The sequence below is a fragment of the Helianthus annuus genome, chromosome 16 (assembly GCF_002127325.2).
Source record: "Helianthus annuus cultivar XRQ/B chromosome 16, HanXRQr2.0-SUNRISE, whole genome shotgun sequence".
Lineage (NCBI taxonomy): Eukaryota > Viridiplantae > Streptophyta > Magnoliopsida > Asterales > Asteraceae > Helianthus > Helianthus annuus.
This window is the reverse complement of record NC_035448.2, coordinates 27,812,182-27,826,864: the sequence shown is the minus strand read 5'-3', so window position 1 is coordinate 27,826,864 and position 14,683 is coordinate 27,812,182. Positions and strand designations below refer to the sequence as shown.

Here is a 14,683-nt window from a genome sequence, read left to right as displayed (position 1 = left end):
TGCCTTAAACATTCTTCGGGTTGCCTCAACATTCGCACTGCTCCTGTAGAGTAGCTCCCTACAACCCAATTCACAGTGAAAACAACTAGTTTGTTACTCATGTTACTAAATGGTATGTATTCATCCAAATGCAAATTTTCCTTACTCTGCTCCTGGGTTTGCTCTATACTCTTCATTGGTAAAGCCCTCCGCCCATGCTTGTCCTCGCTCTCTCCTATCACATGGGGGTTATCGCATGTTACTCAAAATAGAAAACAACAAAAAAGGTAGCTTTTCGTAATTGGTTACATCTGCATAGAGATCTTACAGATTTATTTTCATCGCTTCTTTTCTACTTGAATCCCCATGTAGGCTATGTAATAATCCTTCATCGTTGCGGATGTAATCCTAGATACGTCTCTCATCCATACCTGTATCTTCATTAATGTCCACCCCCCGTCTGAAGTAAGGAGTTTTGTTAACAAATGTAATCCCTTTTCTGTCTATCCGGGAGTTTTCTTTTTCCCGCCTTCATCTCCGCTAACATCCGTTCTTTGTTCGCTCTCGCTATCTCTTCTGCATGAACACCCATGTTCTCTATGTAGTTTGACCCGTCAAAGACAGTGACAGGCTCCACCATCAATGGCTCAGCCGACATTACAATGCCCCCTTCTTCATTTATGATTCCTGTGAAGACGAAGTAACACATATTAGTTACACGTGTTACAAGTGTTACTCACATGCAGCGACCATGTAAATCAACAAGGGTAAAGAAGACGTACCAGACGTGCTTTCACTCCTCGTGCAGACATCCGGTGTTCGAGCTTCCTCATCAATAACTATCAATGGCAACATGTGTTACATTCTTGTTGTTAGACCCTTAAATACACTGCCAATTATATGAATGCGTACATGTCTTGTTTTCACTCACAATCTCTTCTAGTTGGGTCAACTCAACACTCCAACTAGGCCCATCGTAATCATACCCCTCCAAGGTATGTTCCCCACTCACCGTTCCCATTATCATTTTTTAAAGCCATGGTTTCATCATGTTTTCTATCAGCATTTAATGTCTCGTCCAACCGTTCTTTTTCTTGTACATCAGTTTGTTTCCCTTCGGAAACATTCATATGTGTCGCCATGTTTTGCCCAGATACCCCTTCAGATTCTCTTTCTACCTCAAACAGCTTGTGAAAAAGCGCATTCTCCGCTAAAAACAAGTGGGTAATCAATAAGTTACACATACTTAATCCAACATGTAATATACCTTTTACAAATGTTATGATTATTATCAAAAAACCATTTTTACCATAACAGCCATACCCAAATCATTGGTGCTACTTATCTGTGTGCCCATATGAATGAACATCGGTATCAGGCGCACCAATCACCGGAACTTTTGTGGTAACCACCTTATCACTGTCTACCCGCCTCTCCTCATATACCTTTGTGCCTTTTTACAAGAGAAGAAACAAAATAATTAATATCAATCTGTTTATCCAGAATAACTTAGACCGACAACCTCATCAGAAAAGATAATAAATCCACAACAACTGATGTGGTCGTTACACATGTTATCTTTATTATTACAACACCCATGCCCAAATCTTTGGTGTCCGTTATCTCTGCGCCCCTTTCACCATCAGTATCTGTCGCAGCTATCACCGGAACTTCTGTGGTCACCGCCTTATCACTGTCTTCCCGCTTCTCCTCATCAACTTTCGTGCCTTTTTACAAAAAAAAAAAACTAATAGTTAATATCAACCTGTTTTTCCAGACTAACTTAGACCGACAACCTCATCAGAAAAGATAATAAATGCACAACAGCTGATGTAGTCATTACACATTTTATCTTTATCACTATAACACCCATACCAAAATCTGTGGTGTCCGTTATCTGTGCGCCCCTTTCACCATAAGTATCAGGTGCAGCAATCACCGGAACTTCTGTGGTCGCCGCCTTATCACTGTCTTCCCGCTTCTCCTAATCACCCTTCGTGCCTTTTTACAAAAGAAAAAAAAATAATAGTTAATACCAACCTGTTTTTCCATACTAACTTTGATCGACAACCTCATCAGAAAAGATAACCAAGTCCACACTAGCTGCTGTGGTGGTTACATATGTTACCTATACTTTTAAACTTTTTTTCTCATTGTATCACACATACCAATATCGATTTTGGTCTTTGTCATTGATGCAATATCATCATGAACATTAGCATCATTACCATCTTCTTCGCCTTTCCCAAATTCAATGTCGTGAAGTTCTGTGATCACTGCCTGATCACACTCCACCGTCTTTTTTGTTTCTTCCATTGTGCATCCTACAAAACCAAAACAATACCCAAAAGAATAAAAACACTGAAATTCACACCAGTCTGGAGTTTTTCTAATTATTCATCTAATAGACATACCCAAATCATGGCTCGCCAATAATGTTATATCGCCGTCAACACCAGCATGAAGTTCACGGCCATCTGACACTATGTTTTCAAATTCCACAATTAAATCTCTCCTCATTCTGTCATCATTCTCTATCGTCTTCTCAAATTCAACATCAATAGTCTCATTCCGTTGGACCTCATTACATCCTGAAAACAAATTTCTTCTTTTTATGAAATAAAGCAAACCCTAACTACATCAAACGTAATACGTGTTACCATAACAAACGCAAAAAAATCTATATCCAACTTTTACCCTTGTCCCCGACGGTTGATTCCATTGTCGTGTCACTTACTACATATTCTTTTTCCTGCACCAAAGACGCCTACACATACAGATGCATTTACATATGTTACACCATTTCAAAAAAAAAAAAAAAATTGGCACGAAAACAAAGTGTACTCATGCACATACCTCTCCACTTTCATTCGCAATATCAGCTTACTTAGTAGATTTACACCTACTTTTAGACTTAGAATTTAACTTCTTTATTTGTAAAGTGTTTTCCTATACTGGCTTGGAACAATTGGACTGGTAATAGTTGGACTCGCAATCTCCACAATCGTTTCATCTGTGTATCAAAAAAAGTAGCAATGATTTATACCACCCACCCCACAACGTAAAAAACGAATTATTTAATTAACCAACAAAGCAACACATTTTTTTGTTACCTTCACCTGTTGAATCATCAACACGTATATTACCTGTCTCCAAGTTCAATGCCGCTAAAACATGATTAATCACTTCTGTTTCCTTTTCACCCCCTTTTCTGCATCATTTAACCACGATGGCTTTACATTTAGCTGGCTCTGATATTTAGCTCTTAACGTCTGCACATCTACATCTTATGGGCTCTCACTACACAAAAGTCCATACATGGCTTCTATTTTTCTTTTTGTTCTCTCCGCAACATCTATTAGGTTATGAACCACCATTGCCCTCTCCTGTTTTTTCACATAACGTCAACAATGTTAAAAACTCACCCGATACATATACATTCATAAGTATTGTTCAATGCTCTTAGATATTATCCTTACAAACCTGTACTGTTGGTTCATCATCCATCTTGTCTTTACATACTGTCAAAGATTTTAACTTTCCAGACCCAAAACAATATTTTTAGCATGAAAACTTAGTGTACTCATGCACATACCTCTCCACTTTCATTCGCAATATCAGCTGACTTAGTAGATTTACACCTACTTTTAGACTTAGAATTTAACTTCCCTTATTTGTAAAGTGTTTTCCTATACTGGCTTGGAACAATTGAACTGGAAATAGTTGGACTCGTAATCTCCACAACCGTTTCATCTGTGTATCAAAAAAAAAGTAGCAATGATTTATACCACCCACCCCACAACGTAAAAAAACGAACTATTTAATTAACCAACAAAGCAACACGTTTTTTTTTTGTTACTTTCACCTGTTGAATCATCAACACGTATATTACCTGTCTCCAAGTTCAACGCCGCTAAAACATGATTAATCACTTATGTTTCCTTTTCACCCCCCCTTTTCTGCATCATTTAACCACGATGGCTTTACATTTAGTAGGCTCTGATATTTAGCTCTTAACGTCTGCACATCTACATCTTCTGGGCTCTCACTATACAAACGTCCCAACATGGCTTCTATTTTTCGTTTTTTTCTCTCCGCAACATCTATTAGGTTATGAACCACCATTGCCCTCTCCTGTTTTTTCACATAACGTCAACAATGTTAAAAACTCACCGATACGTGTACATACGAGTACACTTTGTTTTCGTGCCAATTTTTTTTTTTGAAATGGTGTAACATATGTAAATGCATCTGTATGTGTAGGCGTCTTTGGTGCAGGAAAAAGAATATGTAGTAAGTGACACGACAATGGAATCAACCGTCGGGGACAAGGGTAAAAGTTGGATATAGATTTTTTTGCGTTTGTTATGGTAACACGTATTACGTTTGATGTAGTTAGGGTTTGCTTTATTTCATAAAAAGAAGAAATTTGTTTTCAGGATGTAATGAGGTCCAACGGAATGAGACTATTGATGTTGAATTTGAGAAGACGATAGAGAATGATGACAGAATGAGGAGAGATTTAATTGTGGAATTTGAAAACATAGTGTCAGATGGCCGTGAACTTCATGCTGGTGTTGACGGCGATATAACATTATTGGCGAGCCATGATTTGGGTATGTCTATTAGATGAATAATTAGAAAAACTCCAGACTGGTGTGAATTTCAGTGTTTTTATTCTTTTGGGTATTGTTTTGGTTTTGTAGGATGCACAATGGAAGAAACAAAAAAGACGGTGGAGTGTGATCAGGCAGTGATCACAGAACTTCACGACATTGAATTTGGGAAAGGCGAAGAAGATGGTAATGATGCTAATGTTCATGATGATATTGCATCAATGACAAAGACCAAAATCGATATTGGTATGTGTGATACAATGAGAAAAAAAGTTTAAAAGTATAGGTAACATATGTAACCACCACAGCAGCTAGTGTGGACTTGGTTATCTTTTCTGATGAGGTTGTCGATCAAAGTTAGTATGGAAAAACAGGTTGGTATTAACTATTATTTTTTTTTCTTTTGTAAAAAGGTACGAAGGGTGATTAGGAGAAGCGGGAAGACAGTGATAAGGCGGCGACCACAGAAGTTCCGGTGATTGCTGCACCTGATACTTATGGTGAAAGGGGCGCACAGATAACGGACACCACAGATTTTGGTATGGGTGTTATAGTGATAAAGATAAAATGTGTAATGACTACATCAGCTGTTGTACATTTATTATCTTTTCTGATGAGGTTGTCGGTCTAAGTTAGTCTGGAAAAACAGGTTGATATTAACTATTAGTTTTTTTTTTGTAAAAAGGCACGAAAGTTGATGAGGAGAAGCGGGAAGACAGTGATAAGGCGGTGACCACAGAAGTTCCGGTGATTGCTGCGACAGATACTGATGGTGAAAGGGGCGCAGAGATAACGGACACCAAAGATTTGGGCATGGGTGTTGTAATAATAAAGATAACATGTGTAACGACCACATCAGTTGTTGTGGATTTATTATCTTTTCTGATGAGGTTGTCGGTCTAAGTTATTCTGGATAAACAGATTGATATTAATTATTTTGTTTCTTCTCTTGTAAAAAGGCACAAAGGTATATGAGGAGAGGCGGGTAGACAGTGATAAGGTGGTTACCACAAAAGTTCCGGTGATTGGTGCGCCTGATACCGATGTTCATATGGGCACACAGATAAGTAGCACCAATGATTTGGGTATGGCTGTTATAGTAAAAATGGTTTTTTGATAATAATCATAACATTTGTAAAAGGTATATTACATGTTGGATTAAGTATGTGTAACTTATTGATTACCCACTTGTTTTTAGCGGAGAATGCGCCTATTCACAAGCTGTTTGAGGTAGAAAGAGAATCTGAAGGTGTATCTGGGCAAAACCTGACGACACATATGAATGTTTCCGAAGGGAAACAAACTGATGTACAAGAAAAAGAACGGTTGGACGAGACGTTAAATGCTGAGAGAAAACATGATGAAACCATGGCTTTAAAAAATGATAATGGGAACGATGAGTGGGGAAACATACCTTGGAGGGGTATGATTACGATGGGCCTAGTTGGAGTGTTGGGTTGACCCAACTAGAAGAGAATGGGAGTGAAAACAAGACAGGTATGCGTTCATATAATTGGCAGTGTATTTAGGGGTCTAACAACAAGAATGTAACACATGTTGCCATTGATAGTTATTGATGAGGAAGCTCGAACACCGGATGTCTGCATGAGGAGTGAAAGCACGTCTGGTACGTCTTGTTTACCCTTGTTGATTTACATGGTCGCTGCATGTGAGTAACACTTGTAACACGTGTAACTAATATGTGTTACTTCGTCTTCACAGGAATCATAAATGAAGAAGGGGGCATTGTAATTCGGCTGAGCCATTGATGGTGGAGCCCGTCACTGTCTTTGACGGGTCGAACTACGCAGAGAACATGGGTTTTTTATGCAGAAGAGATAGCGAGAGCGAACAATGAAAGGATGTTAGCGGAGATGAAGGCGGGAAAAAGAAAACTCCCGGATAGAGAGAAAAGGGATAACATATGTTAACAAATCTCCTTACTTCAGATGGGGAGTGGACATTAATGAAGATACAGGTATGGATGAGAGACGTATCTGGGATTACATCCGCAACGATGAAGGATTATTACATAGCCTACATGGGGATTCAAGTAGAAAAGAATCGATGAAAATAAATCTGTAAGTGCTCTATGCAGATGTAACCAATTACGAAAAGCTACCTTTTTTGTTGTTTTCTATTTTTAGTAACATGCGATAACCCCCATGTGATAGGAGAGAGCGAGGACAAGCATGGGCGGAGAGCTTTACCAATGAAGAGTATAGAGCAAACCCAAGAGTAGAGTAAGGAAAATTTGCGTTTGGATGAATACATACCATTTAGTAACATGAGTAACAAACTAGTTGTTTTCACCGTGAATTGGGTTCTAGGGAGCTACTCTACAGGAGCAGTGCGAATGGTCAGGCAACCCGAAGAATGTTTAAGGCATTGAGCGTAGGGGCCCTCGTGATTGATCGAATTATTGACTGCTGGGCTGAGGTGCTAAACTACGAAGAACAATTCAAAGCACCAGGGCCGAACAACCGTTTGTTTATGGGGACAAGAGTAGTTGTGAGTTATTTTTTTAATAGCCATGAATTGTTTATGTGTGATGAAACATAATGTAATGGTACTTGAATTGTGTTTCAGTTTGAGTGGATGCTGGTTGGTTAGGATATGCAACATGAGAAACATAAGGACAGGTTTAGAAAGAATATGCAAGCCGGAATGTATGGCAACAAAAAGTTGTTTGACCTGAGAAGTTTTGACATGGTGTTGTTTCCGATATTAGAGGCGGAGCACTTCTATCTACAAGTGTTTGAGATGAAAAATCCCGCACTTACGTTGATCGACAATAGCGTAGAAAACTTCACATGTCGGGTCTTGGATAGTGATGTTTACATCAACAAGTCAGTACCGTACAAATATATAAGTAAACTATAAAATGCCTATATTCATCAAATTGTGCGTAAGGTGGTATACCATCTCACTGTGATCTTTGTTCTATGTTACCAGAAGGAGATGTTTGTACGCTACTTGGAGGAGGTAAACCATCTGAGGGGTTCTGATGAAACAATGGTTAACCGAGCAGGGTTAACTCACTGATCTCGTCAAGAAGGATTAATCCCTTCCTCTCGAGGATCGCTGGCTGGATCACCGGTGAGTTGATCTCCTGCACAAGGAAACAAACCGTGACTCGTAACAAGGAGGATGGGGTGGGGGGTGCTCCTTGTTACCACTCTCCGGCGTGAGAATCAGTAATCTGCTTGGGAAGCAAAGTATGATAGTAGTAGTAGTGAGAGAGTTGTGAAGAGATATCTCAAACCTGGTTTGAGGTTGGTATTTATAGCCGAGGAGTGAAGGAGGAGGTGGATGGATAGACTGACGGCATGCTGCACCTTTGCAGGTGTGTCAGACATGTTGGCCGGGGAGGCGATGCCACGTCAGTCTGTCGCTTATGTAGTCCTGACAGGCGGCTGCCATTGGTGCTACTTGCTCTGTGGTGTCAGTCCCACTTGATGAGTAGACAGGGTGCGGTGCAAGCCGTATCGCTGTCTGCGGTAACTGTAGATGTTCCCGCGTCCTACTCTTCTGATCAAGAAATACGCGAGATGCGGTGCCAGGCCGCATCGTCGGCTGTGGTGACTTTTGCTGTTATCCAGCTTCTCTGTATTGATAGAAGTGTTCACTGGATGCGGTGCGGGGCCGCATTGCTGTGAATACTTCCGTTTTCATACACCAGATGCGGTGCCAGCCGCATCGCTATACCGTTCTCATATTCCAGGTAAGTCCTCCTCCATCACTGGACAGATTGGATTCAACCACTGTGTCGATGCTTCCCGCACGGACATAAGTAGGTTGTTAGCTAGTGGGGGTTTTGATAAGGGTAATGGTCACTCGCGGTCGATGCTGACGCGAGATCTGGGACCATACCCCTTCAAGTCCCCCCCAGTCTAGTGTTGCTGCCATATGCAAGTTGCATGTGGGAGGAGTACTGGACTATGGTGTTTAGAAGGTAGTTTGGAGTCTGGAGAAGATCTTAGGCCATGTGGATGGTCTTTGCTCTTTGTAAATCAAGCTGGAGGTCTGGAAGGGTCATTTGATGCCTCTTCCGTACCGGTGAGAATGTTTCGTCTGATGCGAAATTCTCAGCCTCGGGTTGGGTGCCACCTGTTGGTGTGTCGAACCAACCTTGAGACCTTGCTGGGCGTATGCACAAACTTCGAAACAATCTCTGAGATGGTGGTTGAAGGTGTGCACAAACTTCGAACCAACCTTTGAGGTGGTGAATGAAGAAGAGAGTTTTCTGATGTCATGATTGGACATCAAATGATGATCCCTTTTGTGGGGTGTTCATGTTCTTCCAATTAGCTCTCTAGTAACCGCACGTCCTTTGCGGTTACCTCGTTGCTTGACATTGTTGGCCACAGTTGTGGGAACAATGTTGAGTACTTGCGTCATTGTTGGCCATGTTTGGTCGAACAATGTGATTCTGGATAATGGTCAAATAAACATGGTCATAGGCATGGTAATGCCCACCATTGTTTATTCTATCCGTCTTACAAGTAGGGTAACAAAGTCATAAGCAGACTTGTTACCGCTTGTTCGATCGCTTGTTGTTCGACGAGATCTCGTATGATCATTGGGGATCTCGTCCACATCTCTTCCTTAGCCACCTTCCTTCACGCTCCAATACCGAGGAGTTTTCCTTGAAGTAGTTTCGTTCCTCGATGTGAAGACTTAGTTGTGGCTCTTCCGTAGCAACCGTTTGCGGAAGCTATGGTTGTGTCCGCAGCGACTCATGAGTGTCTGCGGTTTTGTCACCCCATACTCGCTTGAAACGGGTGTGTTGCTCGGATGTGGCTCTTGAAGGATCAGGAGTCAGGGTTGCTGATGTGCGTACGCATACATTCCCTTCCTTCTTTTCGTTAAAGAAGTTGTTTATGCACACTCTGTGGTTGTGAACCGGACAGGAGGGATTTGAAGCTTGAAGAGAATGAAGGCAATGCGGTTTACCTGTTTCTGAGATGCGGTTCAGTCCAAAGAACAACGCTGGTTCTGAGTATCTGACACACCTGTACGGGCTCGTGTATGTCATCTCCGCATATTCCACGTGTGCTCGTGGGTATGTGCGGATATGTTTATACCCCCTTAACCATAGAAAGATATAATTTTTGGCTATTTTATGGGGTATGTAAAAAAAATGACATGCGGTATGGGTTATGGTGCGGTATACCAGAAAAAACCGCATGCCGCTTATAATTTGGATAATATAGTCGCTTTTTGTTGCATACGTGGCTGATCACACGTGTGAGTTGGTGGAAGTTGGTGAGATCTTTCAGGCATGTGCTGAAATGAAAGGACATTTGCATTGCCCGAGGCATTAAATGCACTGTAGCAAGGAGTGTAAACGTCTCTCTTGTCAGGTGCGTGGGCGGCCACGCGCGCGTGATAACTGTCAGCGGAACTGTGGGTGTACACGTGTTGCCGCATAATTGGTTCTTTTCGAACGTGATGATTCGCTTTCTCCCTCCGCATTAATTGTGATGGGTATATAAGGGGAAACCGTTCGTGGTTTCCCCTCACTTGTTCAAAATTTCAAAAATTTTCGGTGAGAGAAAAGTTTCCTCTTGTCTTCTCCGATAAGATTTTCTGAAATTCCGGTGAGGTAGTTTGAGTTTTTCCACTCACGTTCTTCTGTTTCTTCGATATTTCTGATGGCTGAACCATCAAGTCCACACAATGTGGAGGGTGAAAACCCTGAACAGCCGGTTGTGGCGGCTGATGAAGATGAAGATGATGATGGTGGTGCCGTCGGTGGTGGTTTACCGGTATTGAAGTGGACAATAGGTGGTTTTAAAAACCTGATGACCACCATTCATATGGCCGACGACTGGAAGGCCACTTACCCACAAGAGGGGGACACCGGTGTCGATGCTCCGGCCGATTATATTACCATGTGGGCAGATTTTTTCACCGAAGGCAACCTTCGGTTGCCGGTGACGGTGTTTGTTGCGGAGGTGTTGGAGTACTATCATCTCCATATCTCCCAACTTAGTCCATTTGGGATGTTCCGAATCAGGAACTTTGAGTATACCTTCCGTGCTCATGGCTTGCCCATTACTGTTGAGAATTTCCGGCGGTTTTACCAGTTAACGGTGAACACCGGATTTTTCTCTTTTAATCAACGGCATGGGAGTTTGAAGCTGATGACACCCCCTAAGGGTGTGACCGGCTGGAAGAAGAAATTCTTTTACGTCAAAGCCTGTGCGGTCTACGCCCATATGACTTTTCGGGACGTAAATGTGGGTGTTACGGATGAGGATATTCCTATTGCCACCGCAAAGACTGTGGATTGGTTCTCTAGGCTGCGGCCTATTGAACTCAAGAAGCTGGACAACAACCAGTTGTGGGTGTTGCGGATGATGCGCAGCAGGCCGGATAGGAAGGCAAGGCCCGTTCTTCGGGAAAAGAGTGGTGGTAAGCTTGTTACTCTTGATTATTTTCCTTGCTTCATTATCCTTTTAGTAATGTGCATGCCTTGTATCAGTGGATGCGGTTGGCTTATGGAGGATGTTTGAGCCCGATTTCGAGGGCAAGGTTGAGCTGATTCCGGTTGATCTGCGGGAAGGTTTCAACCTGGAGATTGTTGGCAATTTCCGCGTTCCTACCCGTGATGTGTTGAAGGCACCCGTGCCGGAAGGCCCAGGTATTTTTCTAAGTTGCTCCTGTTTTCAAAGATCACCTTTGTAATTTGTTTGCTTCATTGTTTCAATGCAGGTATTCTTGGGGATCTGGGGAAGTTTGGAAAGCTTATCCCCAAGAAGCACGTGGAAAAGAAGCAGGTAAAGAAAACCGCGCGGGGCTGCGGTAAGGAGAAAACTGAGGGTTCAGTTGCCCCTCCTCTGGTGTCTCAGGCCGCAGGTACCTATCGATCTTGTTATCGCAGATATACCGATTACGTGGTAGTATCTGATACCCTTGAGGGTTTGGGTGTTCTAGGTAGTGGTGCGGCTGCGGGTGGAACCGCTGCGCCCCCCCCCCCCCCCCCGTTGTTGGTAAGAAGAGAGAACCAGAGCAAAGGGCTGCTGGTGGTGGTGAATTGAAGCGTCGGAAGCTGAAGTCTAAAAGGGCTGCTCCGGCGCAACAGAAGCCTGCGGTTGCTGCTGGTAAGTATATAACTGTTGCAAGTGTTTTGTAAGCACAACTTGTTTATTGATAGTTATTGCCTTGTTTATATTGCAGAACCCGAAGATGCAGGATATTCTTTCTTTGATGCTCCTTTGTCTCCCTCGCATACCACAGCTGCGGGTGCGGGGGTACCAAAGGAGCCTGCGGCACCTTCTGTTAATGTGACAACCCGAACTTTCAAGGTTAGTGACGTGTAATCTTGTGATATTAACTCCATTAAACTTAAACATTTGTTAACTCGGTTAAATAACGTGACATTTGTTTGGGCACGCATGTATGGGGCTACATAATTTCACCTTTCAACTTCACACCATTTAGACCCAAATAAATTAACTGAGCCCAACTAGCTTTTTTATGTGTTTTGATCTATTCGGCCCAAAATGAAAGTTGTGTAACCTTTTATTGAATCGGCCCAGATGCATCTTAGCCCACTTGATTTAGTTGTTACCATTATATAGATACTTGCACGTAAACTTCTTGTAAGTTTTTAAATCACAAAAACAAACCCTACTTCCTCTCTCAAACTTGCGATCGGCAAAGAAACCCCCCCCCCTTGTTGAGACCTTTCCGCTTGAAGTTCATTCTTGGAGTCTTGCGTAGCCTGGTTAGTATACCATCTTGTTTTTCTTATGTGTATTAATTTGTTTGCATAACTTGTTAGTGTGATCCTTATTTGTCTTATTCTTGTGGTCATCACATGGTGTGTATTGATTGATTGTTTGCAGTCCTTTGGATAAAGGTTGTCACATAGTTGTCGGCCATGGGTTCATAAGGGCATGTGATTGGCATTAAACAAGTGATTTTATGTATCTTTAGAATAGTTAGAATATGCTAAAAAGTGGTCCAATAGAATCAACTTGCAGCCACTACTAGAATTGGTCCAATAATAGTATGAAAACAACAATAGTGGTCGGCTATCTTTGCTAGTTTTGATAATGGTTGATTTGATAGTGATGATTATAATAAAAAATATATATTGTGGATTAACTTTGTTAGAAACCGATTACATGTAGTGGGAACGAGTGCAACATGCTTATATGTGCGAATCATGATTATGTGTATTACTAAATACTATGGTCAACTTGTGTCAGAATATGTATAGGATATTAATGAGGGTGGTGCATGGTGTTAGCATGTGAAAGTTGAACAAAAGTCAGCATGTTAATTACAAATTTATGAAATCTTGCATGCAAAACATTAAGGCTGCCGCCATTATGTGACTTAGTCAATTGTATGATCATGCCATGTGAATTCTTGAAGTTGGTCCAATCACATGTAGTGTATCAACAGTGGAAGAGTTATCTAGATTTAAAAGAAAAAAGAAAAAGACTACAAAATCATTACTAAATTTCGGTCCAATCATAACATGGGGCAATAGTCAATGTTGGCCATTATTTGTAAATTTTATAATAATAAGTTATCACAAGAATCAAAGGTATTTGTTGTCTGTATGTGTGCGAATAGGTGATGATAAACAATGGTCGAATGAATTGTCAAATCATTGGTTGGGTTGGTTATAAAGGGAGTGGGCTGTGCATGTGGGTAGCCGCACATCTGGTGTGGGCCATCCCATTCTATTGGGCAACACAGTTAGTTAATGCTCACACATGTAATAGTAGATTTTAAATGGACATAAGTCACAAATTGTATGTGGGTCGAAGGGTTATAACAAATGAATTAATTGAAGCTGGGCCGGGATATATCTTAAGGACTATATTAAGTTATGTGATACTGTTCATGTAATTTTATGAAGTATGTGTGGTTATATGAAACGTGACCTATGTGCTACTTGAATACGTGATTAATAGTATGCGAATCTGATTAGATGTAATAATTATAATAGGACGCGATTGACCAAAAGTTATTTTAACAAGTAGACTATCTGCCGAGCAAACCAAGGTGAGTTCACACAGCCAAGGCACGGGGTTCCCAGGGTGGGAATGGGTTTGGAATAATTACTGGTACTTACATAGCTTATGGAACTTAGCGATATGGTCCTCGGGTGAGGAAGGATTATTGATAAGATACGACTAGACTAGTGGTACTTATAGAACTGATCTTCGCACACATGCCGGGGTTGGCCGCGATAATATGACTAATCTTCGCACACATGCCTAGGAAGGCCGCGAACTATACACTAAACTCCGCACACATGCCTAGGAAGGCCGCGAACTATACACTAAACTTCGCACACGTGCCGGGTGGCCGCGATACAAATATACCTAGTCTAGAATACTTGGGAAACTTTCCCCTAATCTTCGCATACATGCCTAGAGGGCCGCGATACGAACTAATACGATACATGACTTAACGAACGAACACAAGGCTTACTTTACTATTACTATTACTGAATTGTTTACTGTGAACTCGCTCAACTAGTTGTTGACTCTCTGCTGCATGCCTTGCAGGACCTTAGGTACTTATGGAGCTTGCACAGGGAGGAGCAGGTCGTTGTGGGACATGGATCGAGGATGCCATGTTAAACGTTTAAACATTTGAACTTATGATTTACTTTGGGTTTACATACTTATGCTTCCGCTACTTAAATTATGTTTTTATTGAACACCAGTTATATTGTGATGGGTTGTAATGATTACTTTTAATATCTAAATGCTATGTTCAATATGATTGGTGGCTTGATCCTGGTCATGTCACGCCTCCAAGCGGTGGTACTCCGCGTGTGGATTTTTGGGGGTGTGACAGTTAAGGTGGTTCCTGATCCCCCCCGTACAGGTGGAGGAAACAGTGGAGAAGACTGCGGCCTAAATTTTTGATACTGTGGATTCCTCCAACAACCTAATCAGTCCAAATGATGAAGGATTGGATTTGAGGTTTTCTGATGTTGGACCGCAAAAATCTGGGGCTGGACCGCAGAAGTCTCCCAGTGCTGAGAAGGTGTCTGGTTCCGCGTCCGGAGATGCGGGTTATGAAGGACCTCCGATTCAGCCTGGAGAGTC

The 14,683-nt window shown here is 41.8% G+C and overlaps 2 protein-coding genes and 2 long non-coding RNA genes across 4 annotated transcripts; 3 read left to right on the top strand and 1 right to left on the bottom strand.

Moving 5' to 3' along the window:
- Positions 1 to 2,049: 2,049 nt before the first annotated feature.
- Positions 2,050 to 2,743, bottom strand: LOC110917461. Its single transcript, XM_022162011.1, has 3 exons — positions 2,677 to 2,743; positions 2,394 to 2,570; positions 2,050 to 2,303 (listed from the first exon to the last, which is right to left on the bottom strand). Exons 1-3 carry the CDS (start codon positions 2,699 to 2,701, stop codon positions 2,116 to 2,118), a joined length of 390 nt encoding a protein of 129 aa, XP_022017703.1. The 5' UTR covers positions 2,702 to 2,743; the 3' UTR covers positions 2,050 to 2,115.
- A 91-nt stretch (positions 2,744 to 2,834) lies between these two features.
- LOC118488340 lies at positions 2,835 to 5,379 on the top strand. The gene is made up of 5 exons (XM_035985751.1): positions 2,835 to 4,312; positions 4,419 to 4,595; positions 4,686 to 4,841; positions 5,009 to 5,134; positions 5,281 to 5,379. Exons 1-4 carry the CDS (start codon positions 4,288 to 4,290, stop codon positions 5,023 to 5,025), a joined length of 375 nt encoding a protein of 124 aa, XP_035841644.1. The 5' UTR covers positions 2,835 to 4,287; the 3' UTR covers positions 5,026 to 5,134; positions 5,281 to 5,379.
- A 144-nt stretch (positions 5,380 to 5,523) lies between these two features.
- On the top strand, positions 5,524 to 7,605 carry LOC110916140. The gene is made up of 7 exons (XR_002579522.2): positions 5,524 to 5,680; positions 5,794 to 6,092; positions 6,166 to 6,222; positions 6,318 to 6,676; positions 6,770 to 6,838; positions 6,926 to 7,106; positions 7,185 to 7,605. It is a non-coding gene; the product is annotated as an uncharacterized LOC110916140 (long non-coding RNA).
- Positions 7,606 to 9,889: 2,284 nt separating this feature from the next.
- Positions 9,890 to 14,174, top strand: LOC110917178. The gene is made up of 5 exons (XR_004884276.1): positions 9,890 to 11,244; positions 11,316 to 11,459; positions 11,538 to 11,704; positions 11,781 to 11,908; positions 14,135 to 14,174. It is a non-coding gene; the product is annotated as an uncharacterized LOC110917178 (long non-coding RNA).
- Positions 14,175 to 14,683: the final 509 nt, after the last annotated feature.